This window comes from Prenolepis imparis, unplaced genomic scaffold (genome assembly GCF_030444845.1).
Source record: "Prenolepis imparis isolate NDT839.2.m4 unplaced genomic scaffold, iyPreImpa1.0 SCAF_11, whole genome shotgun sequence".
NCBI classification, from domain to species: Eukaryota; Metazoa; Arthropoda; class Insecta; order Hymenoptera; family Formicidae; genus Prenolepis; species Prenolepis imparis.
Genome location: NW_028141169.1, coordinates 16,776,282 through 16,791,916, shown reverse-complemented (window position 1 = coordinate 16,791,916; position 15,635 = coordinate 16,776,282). Strand labels below are relative to the sequence as shown.

The following is a 15,635-nucleotide window of genomic DNA, read 5'->3' as shown; positions in this document are numbered from 1 at the left end:
ATCGTTCGATATTGCGACTCACCGTATCGGTGCTGCCATCGGTTGCCGCCGGCGATATCAAAATTGTCACGCAGGACGAAATTACTGCCTCACGGCTTATCCTTTCCAGCGAGAAAGGCACTTGCCCACGGCGCCGTGAGGAGAGCGGACGGACCTCAACATGCTCCGCACTATAATACACTCTCTCTCTCTATCTTCTACTTGGATGGCTCTCACTATCTCTATCTTCTAACTGCTGATTGCCTGCTAGCTTGCCTGCTTGCCGCTAATTATTGCACTCTATGCATGAAGGTTGGATTGCATAAGGGAAGACCGGATACGATCGAATTCCGAAGCAGGCCATAAATCGATGAGAGGACTCCACGTGCCTTGTCACGAAATCTTAGACAATAAGCTACGACACGACAAATTTTGTCCAACGACGAAATTCTCTCGACAAGCGAATCAAATATCGAGGACTTATCTACTAGAACGAAAGTCGAGCTCTTAAGCTCTTCCGCAATATGGTTCTCCGAATTATACTGCGGTTCGATTCGAGACTTGAATTCAAGTAACCAAGTGGGACCATTCCACCAAAGATCACAATTTATTAATTGTTGAGGAGTCAATCCTCGTGAGCACGGGTCTGCAGGATTTGAATCCGTGCTGACGTGACCCCATGCTGAGATCGATATGTTCTCCTGGATCTGCGCAACACGATTTCGCACAAATGTTTTCCATCTATGAGGAGCAGAACGAATCCAATGTAAGGCGACCATCGAATCCGACCAGGCATATATCGCGTCCAATTCAACCCGTTCAGGGAGAACCTGTTTCACATACATAAGCAATTCAGACAACAAAAGCGCAGCACACAATTCTAGTCGAGGCAATGTGATAGCCTTGAGAGGGGCCACCCTCGACCTTCCAGCAAGAAGACGAACGTGTACGTCGTCCGCTGCAACAATCCGCAAATACACCACCGCTCCGTATCCCCGTTCACTAGCATCGCAGAATCCATGAAGCTCCCTGCGAATCACACAATTCATCGCAATGAATCGAGGGATTCTCAATGCTGTTAAGGCGGTCAACTCGGCTCTGTATGTTTCCCATCGATCGCGAATCTCTAGCGGGGGTTCATCGTCCCAATCCAAGCCGAGAGTCCACAATCTCTGAATCAATCGCTTCGCTGCAAATGTAAGCGGCGTCAAAAAACCGAGAGGATCAAAAATACGAGCCAATTCGGAAAGAATCGAGCGTTTCGTACAGCTGCGATTCAACGGATTAACCTGAAATCCGAAACTATCCGAGTTAGAGTACCATCGAAGGCCTAAAATCTTGAGAAACTGACCGTCTGCTGAATCGAAAGACAACATTGAATTCAAGCACTGCTCTGGATCGAGACCGTCAAGTGCCGCAGGATGACTGCTGGCCCATTTTCTCAAATCAATACCCGCACTCCAAAGCAGCGACTGTAATTGTTGGCGCAGTTCTCGCGCCTCCTCTATCGAATGGACACTAATAACAAGATCGTCTACATAAAGAGATGACTGTAACGCAGCAGCAGCCAGAGGATAAGTATCCTTGCCTTCCTTTGCCAACTGCAGCAAACATCTAATCGCGAGATACGGTGAGGGCGCGATACCGAACGTGACTGTTTTTAACCGATAGTCTGCTATCGAATCAGATTCCGAGAACCTCCAAACTATTCTTTGGTAGTCGCGCTGAGTCGGATCGATCCAAATTTGACGAAATATCTGTTTGACATCGGCGATCAGAGCTACGCTTCCCATGCGAAATTTGAGTAGAATTGCCATGATATCCTGCTGTAACTTCGGGCCACTGAGAAGCGTTTCGTTTAACGACAGGCCATTGAAACATTTCGACGAAGCATCAAAAACCACGCGTAATTTTGTGGTAGCGCTATCTAATTTTATAACTCCATGGTGCGGTAGGTAATGAACCCGGCCGTCTACCGGAAAAGGCTGATTAACAAGTTCCATGTGACCAGAATTGAGATAATCGCGCATGAATTGGTGATAATTTGATCTGAATTCGTCGTCTGACCGAAATCTACGCTCCAACGAACGGAGTCTCCTAATAGCTATCATTCGCGAATCACTAAAGCACGGTGTTTCTCCCGCAAAGGGGTACGAAACTACAAATCGACCTGAAGTATCCCTCTGAGTAGTCTGCGAAAACAACTACTCGCAATGTTCATCCTCTCCAGACGCCGCTCGATTCGGAACATCCTCCACTTGCCAGAATTTGTTTAGCGTGGCGTCGATCGACTCAAGAACGGTGACAAATGAATGTACCGGTCGCGGAGTTGAGGGGAATACTGCACCTGTCAAGACCTATCCAAAGACGGTATTAAAGGCGTCTGGCTCTCCCTCCTCCCCCCCCTTGCGATGACCTTCACGCAACAATGAAACGAAATTCTCGGCTCCTATTAGGATGTCGATTGAACCGGATACGTGATATCCTGGATCGGCAAGAGTTAAGCCTTTAAGGTGGCTCCAAGGTTTAGCTTCAAAGCCGCAATTAGGTAGCTGAGACGAGATGCACGAAAGAATCGTTGCCGTGATTGGTATACGAACGTCTTCTCGATTGCTAACGCGAAGCACGAAAGAAGTACTGCCTCTAGTAGTCGCCGCCCTTGCATCATTTAACGCCACCCCCCGCTTATGCGTGCGAGGAAAACCTCCCCTCTGCAGACAACTTTCGGTGATAAAATTGGACTGACTGGCGCAGTCCAAGAGAACGCGAACCGGCAGCGGATTATGATGCACATCCAGAATCTCGGCTCTAACGGTAGACAAGAGTACTATCGGAGTAGAGTGCGCAATACTAGTGAGTGCAACCGAGGAACTCGAGGCATTCGAGCCCGTCGATACTGCGCTATTTGCCTCTGAAGCGGCTGAAGCGACTGCCTGCGAAGTCGAAAGGTTCCGATCGAAATGCAAAAGAGTATGATGCTTAGCATTACATTTTCGGCAAGTCCAGTGAGAAGGGCAATCCGCCAGACGATGACCTGCACGGAGACAATTAAGACACAGCCTCAATTCCTTCACCTTGTAGTGGCGTTTGTCTGCAGAAAGCTTTAGGAAGCCAGGGTATTTGGCAATGACATGCGAATCCTTGCACATGAGACACGACACCGCATTCGTTACAAACGAAGAGACGGCGGAAGAAGACTTCGAATCCGCGCCCTTTACATTTTTGTTCGCGGCTCGATTAGTAACGCTCTCACCAACCGGCATCGATGCGAATACCTGAATATATTCCAAAAGAAAATCGACAAGCTGTTTGCATCGCGGAATTTCTTCCTTCCTATGTTCCGATTCAAACTTCTCGCGCAAAGAAGGTGTGAGTTTATCCAATAGAACATTTAAGAGGATAATTCCCAGGACTCGGTGGGAAACTGCATTAGATTCTGTTCAAGATTGCAATAATCTATTCGCTTTAATTTTATATCTGTTATAATATTCCGTTATTATATTTAATTTTATAGCTGTTATAATATTTCGCGGTCAAATAAATAGAAGAAAAAAGTTCACCTAGCTAGGAATACGTAGGTAATAAATTATTGAGGCAATTAAAATGTCAACAACAAATAACAAATATGCAACGGATACCGCACTGAGTCACAACTACCGACGTCGCGAAAGACATGCGCAAACTGTTCACGTGACTCCCAAGGGCCAATCGATAGAACAATCGATTGCCTCGCGCATGTCAGGCCCGTGCCTAATCCGCGCGGATCGCGAGGCAGCCAATGGCGCTAGGCGCCCTTGCATCACCTCAACAACTCAAATTTTGCTGTAAATTAATTGGCGCATGGTGACGTGAAGGGCTCCAGCACCGAGAGGATAAAAGAAGCGCCGACAAAAGTTTTGGCGCCTTATCTCAGTATATCGCAGTCAAACCGCATATCGCATCTCCGCTTATTATTAAACCGCAAATTCGTTGACGACCGCCGCTTACCATTGTACTTTGATTTTGATCACTCACTCTGAAACTTGATTAATTTTGTGTATTAGTATTGTGCGTGTATAATTTTTGTTAACCAGTCAATTTAATTTGATTAAACTTTGATACATAAAAACCTGACTTATTTTCTACGCGAGGCGCGTTCTCGAACATATTTTTGGTCCTTCGAGCCGGATCGCGTCGTCGCGCCGGCACCCGCAAGTTCGTGAGCGTGACTTTTCGAGTGAAGTGAGTGTCCGCCAAAGTCGAGTGCGAGCATCAATGATGGATGTGGCCACGCTGATTGACTCTCAACGCGAGATCCAAGTCCGCATCTCACGCTCGGTGGATTACCTCAGGAAACTGGACAACGCCAACATCACCGCCAGTGCCGTCACCACACGCACCAGAATCGTCGATCAGTTGTGGACGAAATTTGAGGCTCAACATGACCTCATTCGCGCGGCCCTGAAAGACAAATTTATTGAAAGCGATTATGTCAAATCAGAGCTGCATGAAGATACAGAGAACCTCTACGTGGCGCAGCGGAGCCTGCTGGATGGCTACGCCGAACTATTCCGGGAGCCGCTCGTGCGTCCAACTCACGATGTCGCATCGAAGTCCTCGCTGCCGCGCATCAAGGTGCCGCCGTTCTCGGGCACCTATGCTGATTGGCCATCCTTCCGAGATCTCTTCCTCTCCGTCGTCGGGGACAATGCGTCGATTTCAAACATCGAGCGTTTTCACCACCTCCGCTCAAGTGTGACAGGGCAGGCTGAAAAATTAATTCGATCATTGCCTGTCACCGGTGATAATTATGATCGTGCTTGGGCAATGCTATGCAAACACTACGACAACAAGAGGGAAATTATCCGCTCCAACTTTGCCACGTTCATGGCCGTGCCAAAGATGAAGGGAGATACCGCTGATGAGCTGAGCCGCATTCACAACGCCGTCACCACCGCCGTCAACGCACAGGAGAGCATCGGTCGTCCAATCAACACTCACGGGATGGACCTCTTTAATCACCTGGTCGCTGAATTATTTGACTCAACCACTCGCCTGGAGTGGGAGTCGTCCACTTCAGGGTCCGCCGAACCGCCACAACACGAGATACTTCTCGACTTCATTAGCCGACGGATTCTGACCCTCAACGCCGCACGACCAAAGGGTGTCCACAAGAACTCAGGAGACGGTTCGCGGGCCGCCAAATCACACGTCGCGAAGCAAGGATCAACTTCACCACAATGCGCACTGTGCCACGAGAAACACGCACTGATGACGTGCCGCGACTTCAAGGCCAAGACCGCTGTCGAACGGAGAACGTTTGTTGAAACAAACAAACTATGCTTTAATTGCCTGGGAAATCACTTTCTCTCACGATGCCAGTCGAAGAAGAACTGTCTGTCTTGCAACGCACGTCACCACACCATGCTGCACGGCGCACAACCTGCACCTTCACCGGCTGCGGCAACCACATCTGCCAACGCACTAGCCACTACACTGGCCACTAGGCATCAGAGTGACGATCGAAAAGTCATCCTCCTGGCAACTGCACGCGTGAATATCGCCGACCGACATGGATCGCCTCACGCCGTGCGAGCACTGATCGACCAAGGCTCCGAATTGTCCATCATATCGGAGACGCTGGCTCAACGACTGCGTCTGCCTCGATCCTATTCGGAGCTGTCTATCTTTGGCATCGGAGGAGCTCGTCCAGGGTCTACTCGCGGCAAGGTCACACTGAACATCAGCTCGAATGTGACCACCGCCGAGTTCTCCGTGGTGGCGTACGTGCTGCCGCGCCTCTCCATCGAACAAGGTCCCGCCTCAAGGGATAGACACTGCTGGCCTCACATTCAAGGCCTCCAGCTGGCCGACCCGCGCTTTCTGGACGACGACCCAGCGGAGCTACTCCTGGGAGTAGAAGTCTGCTCCCTCATCATCGAGGAAGGAGTGCGCAAGGGCGGACCGGAGATGCCAATCGCCCAGCGAACCATCCTTGGATGGATCCTGTCCGGGGGCTCCAATGCAGCAGCAACCGACGGTCCCCGTCGCACGTTCCAGTGCACCGCCGACCACGACCTAGCCGACCTGGTTCGACGATTCTGGGAGCAGGAGAGAGAGCCGACATCAATCGCCCCGCTTACCCCCGACGAGGACAGGTGCGAGGAGCTCTTCGTGCGTACTTGCAAACGCACGGCCGCAGGAAGATACATGGTGAAACTGCCATTTTCATCACCGCCAACGACGCTCAAGGAAACTCGTCTGCCATCGGAACGCCTCCTGAGAGCGATGGAGCGGAAGGGCCGCCAAGATCGTTGCTTTGGTGACCTCTACCGAGGATTCATGCGGGAGTATGAGGACCTGCAACACATGGAGATAGTCAGCACGCCGACAACCACTTCCAGTCTCAAGTGCTACTTACCGCACCACGGGGTCCTCAAGGAATCGAGCACCACCATGAAGCTCAGGGTCGTGTTCAACGGGTCTCAACGCACACGGTCCGGCGAATCCCTGAATTCCCATCTTCTCACTGGTGCAAACCTCCTACCAGCACTCGCCGACGTGTTACTTCGATGGCGGTGGCACCGGTACGCCTTCGTCACAGACATCGAGAAAATGTACCGCCAAATTCTTGTTCATCCCGAGGACTGTCGCTTCCAGACAATATTGTGGCGCCACAACGACGCTGACGACATCCACGAATACGAGCTGAAGACGGTGACGTACGGACTGGCGTGTGCACCGTTCCTCGCCATCAGAACGTTACGACAACTCGCAACAGACGAAGAGGCACGTTTTCCTCACGGTGTCAGAGCACTACGTCGTGATTGTTACGTCGACGACGTGGTCACTGGTGCGGACAACCTAGCGGACGCAGTCAACCTCCAGACGGAGTTGCGCAACCTCTGCATGGCGGGCGGATTTCCGTTGAGAAAGTGGGCCTCGAACAACGAAGAAGTCCTCAAGGGAATCCCGCAAGACCATCGACTCCCACGCTCATCGCATTCATGGGAAGTTGAGGGCCACTCCACTCTGGGTCTTCGGTGGCATCCTCAAGACGACTGGTTCTCAGTCGTTATACATCCGCGCACAATCAGCGACTTCACAAAAAGACGGGTCCTCGCCGATACTGCATGGCTCTTCGATCCGATGGGCTGGCTCGCGCCTGTCGTGATCCCAGCAAAAATCCTGATCCAGACGACGTGGCTTCAGCAACTGGCTTGGGACACTCCACTACCTGACAAGGACGCTCAACGCTGGCAACAATTATTGAGCCAGCTTCCTCTTCTCGACCACATACGTGTGACCCGTTGGCTCGGCACTGGAATCGACCTCTCAAATCTGCAGCTTCACGGCTTCGCCGACGCATCAGAGCGAGGATACGCCGCTGTTGTCTACCTCCGCAGCACTGAAAAGAACGAAGCGTCAGTCAAGCTGTTGATGGCGAAGTGCAAGGTCGCACCGGTCAAGCAAGTGTCGTTGCCTCGCCTTGAACTCTGCGCCGCCGCTTTACTTACCAGCCTCACACTACATGTTCGCAACACTCTCGATCTTGCAGCTACACCAGTACATCTATGGTCCGATTCGAAGGTCACGCTCCATTGGATCCACGGACACGCCACACGCTGGAAGACCTTCGTCGCCAACAGGGTGGCTCACATCCAGACGCAACTCCCAGACGCTCAGTGGAGACACGTGACCGGGAAGGACAACCCTGCGGACTGTGCATCACGAGGCATTACTCCTAGCGAACTGCTCAACCACTCGTTGTGGTGGACGGGACCTACCTGGCTAATCAAGGGAGAGGCTGCTTGGCCCAGCTCAGAAATGGAGGCTCCAGAGGATGATCTTCCTGAACGAAGAGCCACCAGCTTAGCGACCAAGGGACACATCGCCGTCGAACCAGAACTTCTCCTCCGGTTCCCAACGCTGCATCGTCTGCTGCGAGTCACAGCCTGGTGTTGTCGCTGGATCAACATTGCGAAGCATCGTGTCACCCGCCTGCCGCTGCACCCGGACGAGTTGGATGCCGCACTGTTTCGTTGGCTTCGAGTGGTGCAACCTCTTCATTTCCCAGACGAGATAGTTGCTGTCAAGGCTGGACGCACCTGTCCACCACGTAGTTCACTGGCAAGGTTGAGTCCACTCCTCGACGATCAAGGTGTACTGCGGGTAGGAGGACGTCTCAAACACGCACTGCTGCCGCATGATGAGAAGCACCCGATGATAATCCCGCCGACCTCCTGGTTGACTCGACTCTTAATTGAATCCTGCCACCGTCGGACTCTGCACGGAGGTGTACAGCTGACGCTCGGCCTGCTCCGGCTTCGTTTCTGGGTGCCACGTGGGAGGACCGTCGTCAAGCAGCAGCTGCACCGCTGTGTGACCTGCACTCGATGGAGAGCAACCGCACCACAACCTCCAATGGGCAACCTCCCTCGCGACAGGGTGACACCAACTCGGCCATTCCTCAGCACCGGTCTGGATTACGCGGGACCGATCCTCATCCGAACCAGCAAGGGCCGTGGACACCGCGCTCACAAGGGATACGTAGCTGTCTTCATCTGTTTTTGGTCGAAGGCCATTCATCTTGAAGTTGTTTCAGATTACTCTTCTGAGGCCTTCATCGCCGCCCTCCGTCGTTTCGTCTCCCGCCGAGGACTGTGCACCGACCTGTATAGTGACTGCGGCACAACGTTCATCGGGACAGACCGCACGTTGCGCGAGCTCTTCAACGCATCGTCAGCCGAAGGTCGCGGTATCGCCCTCGCTGCCACTGCTCAAGGAATCCGTTGGCATTTCAACCCGCCAGCGGCACCGCACTTCGGTGGTCTGTGGGAGGCTGCCGTGAAGTCGACCAAGTTTCACCTCCGTCGGGTGATCGGGGAGACCACCCTCACATTCGAGGAGTTGAGCACGCTCCTCACCCAAATCGAGGCCTGTCTTAACTCTCGTCCGTTGCAGGCGCTCTCAGACGACCCTGACGACGTCTCGGTACTGACACCCGGTCACTTCCTCATCGGGGCGCCACTTCTCGCTGTGCCCGAGCCATCGATGACCGGCCAACGTGAAAGCACATTATCACGATGGCGTCATTTGCAGTTGATGAGAGAACACTTTTGGAATCGATGGTCCAGTGAATACATCCACGGACTAACCACACGACCCAAGTGGCTCAAGGACGAGGTCGCACCCCGTGTCGGCGATCTCTGCCTCATACGCTCCGAGGTCACTCCTCCGAGTCGATGGCCTCTCGCCCGAATAACGAAGCTGCATCCCGGAGACGACGGCATTCTGCGCGTGGTCACCGTCCGGACCTCTACCTCCGAGCTCGTGCGCCCACTCGTAAAAATCGTGCTGCTTCCCTGCGTTGAAGCAGAAATCGCGACCACCGACACATGACACCGCACATCACACACTCGACACACCTCACTCACTATCTCACTCACACTTTACATCCACATCACTAGAGAACACATCGGAACGCGTTGCATTCGGCACTAATTGTTGTACACGGCCACTGTAACCCATATTCACTACCGACACGTGAGTTACACACCGCGACTCAGCTGATTCAACGTGACACGCGATCACCACGTGTGTCGTAACACGCAGCTGCGCCGCTATCATCAACGACCAATAAGGTGCGATCCGCGACCGGAAATTATTAGCGTCTTATTTTGTCACGACGTAACAAGGCGGGCGGGATGTTCAAGATTGCAATAATCTATTCGCTTTAATTTTATATCTGTTATAATATTCCGTTATTATATTTAATTTTATAGCTGTTATAATATTTCGCGGTCAAATAAATAGAAGAAAAAAGTTCACCTAGCTAGGAATACGTAGGTAATAAATTATTAAGGCAATTAAAATGTCAACAACAAATAACAAATACGCAACGGATACCGCACTGAGTCACAACTACCGACGTCGCGAAAGACATGCGCAAACTGTTCACGTGACTCCCAAGGGCCAATCGATAGAACAATCGATTGCCTCGCGCATGTCAGGCCCGTGCCTAATCCGCGCGGATCGCGAGGCAGCCAATGGCGCTAGGCGCCCTTGCATCACCTCAACAACTCAAATTTTGCTGTAAATTAATTGGCGCATGGTGACGTGAAGGGCTCCAGCACCGAGAGGATAAAAGAAGCGCCGACAAAAGTTTTGGCGCCTTATCTCAGTATATCGCAGTCAAACCGCATATCGCATCTCCGCTTATTATTAAACCGCAAATTCGTTGACGACCGCCGCTTACCATTGTACTTTGATTTTGATCACTCACTCTGAAACTTGATTAATTTTGTGTATTAGTATTGTGCGTGTATAATTTTTGTTAACCAGTCAATTTAATTTGATTAAACTTTGATACATAAAAACCTGACTTATTTTCTACGCGAGGCGCGTTCTCGAACAGATTCAATGCTCGAACGTTTTCATTAAAGATATCCAACAGTTTGCGCAAGGCATCAGCAGAGTCCACCTTCAATGGTTTTGCATTCACCAGAGAATGCCAGTAATGAGTAGCGAGCTTCCGTTTATTCTGATAACGACCGATTAACATGTCGTAAGCAATAGGGTAATGTTCAGGAGAAAGCGGCAAATTTTTTACAACGTTAAGTGCATCTCCGGATAACGATGCCACCAATTACTGATACTTCTCGATAGCCGAGAGCTGAGCATTCCCATGAATCGACGTGTTGTACAAGGCAATAAACGAAGGCCACGATGCAAGCTCTCCCGAAAAACGAGGCAACGAAATTTTGGGAAGTTTCACCTTAGAAGGTGTCGAAACCGGCGTTGTCGGACGAGGCGCAAGGTTCATCGTATAATATATCTAACTGCAACTCATGTACTCCAACATCAAATACCAACCACAGATGATCGACCAATTAACACTCGTCAATAAAGATTCCCGCAACTACATAAAGAAGAAATAAACAAGCAGGTAGAGTAACTGTTAGAAGGAGGCATCGTAAAACCCTCACAATCGCCATACAATACGCCCATATGGATCGTGCCGAAGAAAGAGGACTCCAAAGGAAACAAGCGCTGGAGAATGGTCCTCGACTTTCGGGCTTTAAACGACAAGACCATCGGAGACGCATATCCATTACCTAACATCGTAGATATATTAGATCAATTAGGGGGCGCGCAATATTTCTCTGTATGCGATTTAGCATCTGGATTTCATCAGATAAAAATGGATCCTGCTGACAGTCACAAAACTGCATTCACTACTCCCTTCGGTCACTACGAATTCGATCGAATGCCTTTTGGATTAAAAAACGCTCCTGCAACATTTCAGCGCCTAATGGATTTAGTATTAACAGGATTACAGGGCGAAGAATTATTTGTTTATATGGACGACATTGTTATTTATGCTACTTCCTTAGAAGAACACGAACGAAAATATAACGCATTAATAGAACGACTTCGTGAAGCTAATTTAAAACTACAACCTGATAAATGTGAATTTTTAAAAACCGAAGTAACTTATTTGGGACAAGTAATTGGCAGAGATGGAGTAAAACCAGATTCGAAAATATTAGAGGCAGTACATAAATTTCCCCGACCGAAAACCCTAAGGAACATTAAGCAATTTTTGGGACTTGCCGGATATTACCGGCGCTTTATTCCAAATTTCTAAACTAGCAAAACCGTTAACAAATTTATTAAAAAACGACACTCGTTTCGAATGGACATCAATTCAAGAAGAATCCTTTGAGATATTAAAACAAAAACTATTTGAAGAACCAGTACTACAATACCCTGACTTCTCTCGACCATTTATTTTAACTACGGATGCGTCAGGTTTAGCCGTAGGAGGAATACTCTCACAAAGGGAAATAAACAAGGACAGACCTATCGCATACGCTTCCAGAACACTCACGGACGACGAAACGAAATACGACACTTACGAAAAGGAAGCACTAGCCATAATATATTGCGTTAAACACTTCAGACCATACTTATATGGAAGAAAATTCACCCTAGTTACAGATCATAAACCTTTAATGTGGTTTAAAAACGCGCAAGACGCAAATATGAAAATACTTCGCTGGAGATTAAAATTAGCAGAATACGATTACGACGTTGTTTATAAGGCAGGAAAAACTAACGTAAATGCGGACGCATTATCAAGAAATCCAGTAGACCTTGAAGAAATTGATTGCAAAATAATAAAAGAACGAAAAACTTTAAATCCAAATAATCCAGAAGATGCAGAAATAATTTCCAGAATGCTGGAAGAAACCGATGACGAAGAAGAAGAAGACGACGATTTTCAACTATATCTGTCGGATACCGAAGAAATTGAAGAACCGATATTCGAAGAAGATCCCCCTGATAATAACGCTGATTCTATACCTTTTACCCCCGAAGAACTAAATGAACCTCCTGCGTCACAACTATCGAAAAAGCGCTAATACATGATCCTCCAAAACAAAACAGAATGCAAACAAGAAGTCAGACGACCAAACGAAATATTAAGAAAAATAATGAAAATAACAATAAAAACAATACTGAAAAGATAGAAGAAAGAAACGATCCGCCAGACAAAGATCAGGATAACAAGGAAACAGATGGAAAAGAAAAGGAAGAAAGCGATGACGACGAAGAAGTAATTATCAATAAAAATTTAAAATCAAGAAAAATAAAAATAAAACCTACTATCATTGAGAATAAAATAATTAAAAGCAACGTTATAGATTCTCGCGAACTATTATTTCTGTGAAAAGACAATGTCGCGTATTTTGTCGACATTTACGGAAAACCTTTAGACTCAGGATCTGAAAAACTCTTCGAAAGAAACGAACTCCCGAATATAGGACCCCTGGAGTTAGGTAAAGCGAAAACAATAAAATACAAAACCCACTACCACATAGTCTTACCCATCAGTGAGACGGAACGAGAAGGCCCCACAGTGACTCTCAACCAAATTATCGCGGTCATACACGACTTACGAAATTTGACTGAAAATTTAAATTTAGAAACACTCAGCATTGCAAAAACAGAAATTATCAACAACGTTCCATGGAATAATATCAAATCGCAACTGCAATTAAGATTCATTAATTCCACTACCAAAATAATCATTTGCAACGGACAAATTAAATATCCACCGAAAGATCTACGATCCGTTATAATTGGTGAGATGCACTGTTCGCCGATAGGAGGACATCGCGGCGTCACTAAGACATACAATAGAATAAAACACAACTACTATTGGGAAAACTTAAAACTAAATGTTCAAAGATACATACAACAATGTTTGCAGTGCCAACTGAGAAAATTGGTACGCGTCAAAACAAAACAGCCTATGATAATCACAGACACACCAGGCTCTTCTTTCGACAAAGTAGCCATGGATATTGTCGGACCTTTATCCAAGACAGAAAGAAACAACGAATACATCTTGACCTTACAAGATCAGCTGACCAAATACTGTATGGGTATACCATTACAAAACCAAACCTCCGAAACTATCACGGAAGCTTTCGTAGATCGTTTCATCTGCATATTCGGAGCGCCAAAGGCAATATTAACGGATCAAGGAAGAAATTTTCTTAGTGATCTAATGAAAAAGGTTGCAAAAATATTTAGAATTCGTAAATTTCGTACAACGGCCTTTCATCCACAATCCAACGGCTCATTAGAAAGATCGCATCACGCATTAGGAGAATATTTAAAACAATATGCAAACGAGTAAAAACAATGGGACAGATGGATCGGATTAGCTATGTTCAATTATAATACTAGCGTACACGAAGCCACAAAACACACTCCGTACGAACTAGTTTTCGGAAAAATAGCACGAGTTCCGTCAAATGAACTTCTCCCACCTGAAGATAAATTATGAAGACTATTTAATAAATCTTGTCACACAACTTCACACGATTCAACGTAATGCGCGCGAAAACGTAGTAACAGCAAAAATCAAATCAAAAAAATATTACGACAAAAAATTAAACCCTCAGACCTTTAAACCCGGAGATCAGGTATTCTTGTTAAAAGGACCGAAACCAGGTAAATTCGGAGACCAGTATACCGGACCTCATGAAATTTTAGAGATATTAAACAAAAATAATGTAAAGATCAAAATAAAGAGAAACAGCCGCATAGTACATCCTAATCGTTTACGAATATCGCACATCAAACCAATATCTAATAATAAATAACCAACTTTCAGATGGACCCTCGACTCAGGAGATTAACCGCACTATTAATTATTCTATTACAATATTTACCTCACACTATTGGAATAATAGGATACGACTGCGGTTCATCATCTGCTAATCTACAACGTTATCCTTGCTAAATACCGAAGAATGCGATATACCTCAGAGGAAAATAAATTCAACTCAAATTTACGTACAACTATTGCAGATCAATGAATTCGAAGCCGTTCAAGTCGTACAATGTAAAATCGAAATTGATAGACTAATCAAAAAGTGCGGAATGTTTTCTCACACCTTGGATGTACTTAACGGGAAATACTCATACATAGAGGAAATAAACCGCGAAACCTGTAAACGAATGCATAATCAAGGAGACTATCGAATGGGAATCACATATATAACGGGAATAAAATCAAATTCAACAACGGCACGTCCAATAACCTTGGCCGATCACGTTGACAACGACGGCTCATGTTATGGAGGAGCGTACTCCGACCCCTACGGAACATGGGCAGAAGTTGTCGTAATAGGAACTGTAACAATTACATTACAAGATTATACCGCCGACGTACGAATAAATACCAACAGAGTACAACTTAGATCAGGCGTCACGTGCGAATTCAGTTCAACACATTGCGTGGACGTTGAAGGAGGAGATACCTACTGGGAAACTATACCCGTAGGTCCTTGCAAGTTCAATAACTACGGCATATTATATGAGAGGTACGCTCATAAAATAGTCGACAACGAACAACATCAAACGGTTTATTCTCTCACCACACAAGAAGCGATATTCGCTCTTACCAGCAAAGGAAAGCAAGAAGTTTGCGGATACTCTCGTACGAACAGAACATCCTAAACTAATGATTTTCGAAACAGCACTCGGAACCGTCATTTTTAAAAAACAATCACGCATCTCAAACCTTGATATCTTTACGTACATGAATTCGAAGTTCGTCTACGTAGAGGAGCATATCCGTACACAAATCAACCAACTTTATCATGATATTTTACTTCAACAATGTACCCTGGAGCAACGCATGTTACAAAACGCCTTAGCCATAGCCACACAATCTCCTGATATCTTCGCATATCACTTGATGAAAGATCCCGGTTATATGGCCCTACAAGCCGGCGAAGTAATACACATAGTAAAATGCGTATCTGTCGAAGTTACACTCGCCCAAACAGACCGTTGTTTCAATCAACTACCCGTACTCCGTGAAAATCGAACATATTATTTAACACCACAAACTCATATTAATTACATATTATTACGACAAGGTACACAAACTACGTGTAATACGTTAGCACCCGCCATGTATCAGTTGGGAGATTCCTGGTATAAATTTATGCCGAGACCGGTGGATACCATACCGCCCATTATCATGAAACCTTTAACCAAACCGGTATGGAAATACATCAGCCCAGGATCATTGGCTACTAGCGGCATATACTCAGAAACGGACTTAAAGGACCTAAGAGACCATATAATGT

The 15,635-nt window shown here is 47.2% G+C and overlaps 2 protein-coding genes and 1 pseudogene across 2 annotated transcripts; 1 reads left to right on the top strand and 2 right to left on the bottom strand.

Moving 5' to 3' along the window:
• Positions 1-269: 269 nt before the first annotated feature.
• On the bottom strand, positions 270-2,009 carry LOC145943273 (uncharacterized). The gene has a single exon (XM_083050740.1). The coding sequence runs from the start codon at positions 2,007-2,009 to the stop codon at positions 270-272; it is 1,740 nt and encodes a 579-aa protein (XP_082906866.1).
• Positions 2,010-2,336: 327 nt separating this feature from the next.
• LOC145943272 (uncharacterized) lies at positions 2,337-3,242 on the bottom strand. Its single transcript, XM_083050739.1, has one exon. It carries the CDS (start codon positions 3,240-3,242, stop codon positions 2,337-2,339), a length of 906 nt encoding a protein of 301 aa, XP_082906865.1.
• Positions 3,243-4,236: 994 nt separating this feature from the next.
• Positions 4,237-9,360, top strand: LOC145943271 (uncharacterized; annotated as a pseudogene).
• Positions 9,361-15,635: the final 6,275 nt, after the last annotated feature.

Coding starts and splice junctions, on each gene's coding strand:
- LOC145943273 (XM_083050740.1), bottom strand. CDS start 2,009: ATGCGCGATTATCTCAATTCTGGTCACATGGAACTTGTTAATCAGCCT.
- LOC145943272 (XM_083050739.1), bottom strand. CDS start 3,242: ATGCCGGTTGGTGAGAGCGTTACTAATCGAGCCGCGAACAAAAATGTA.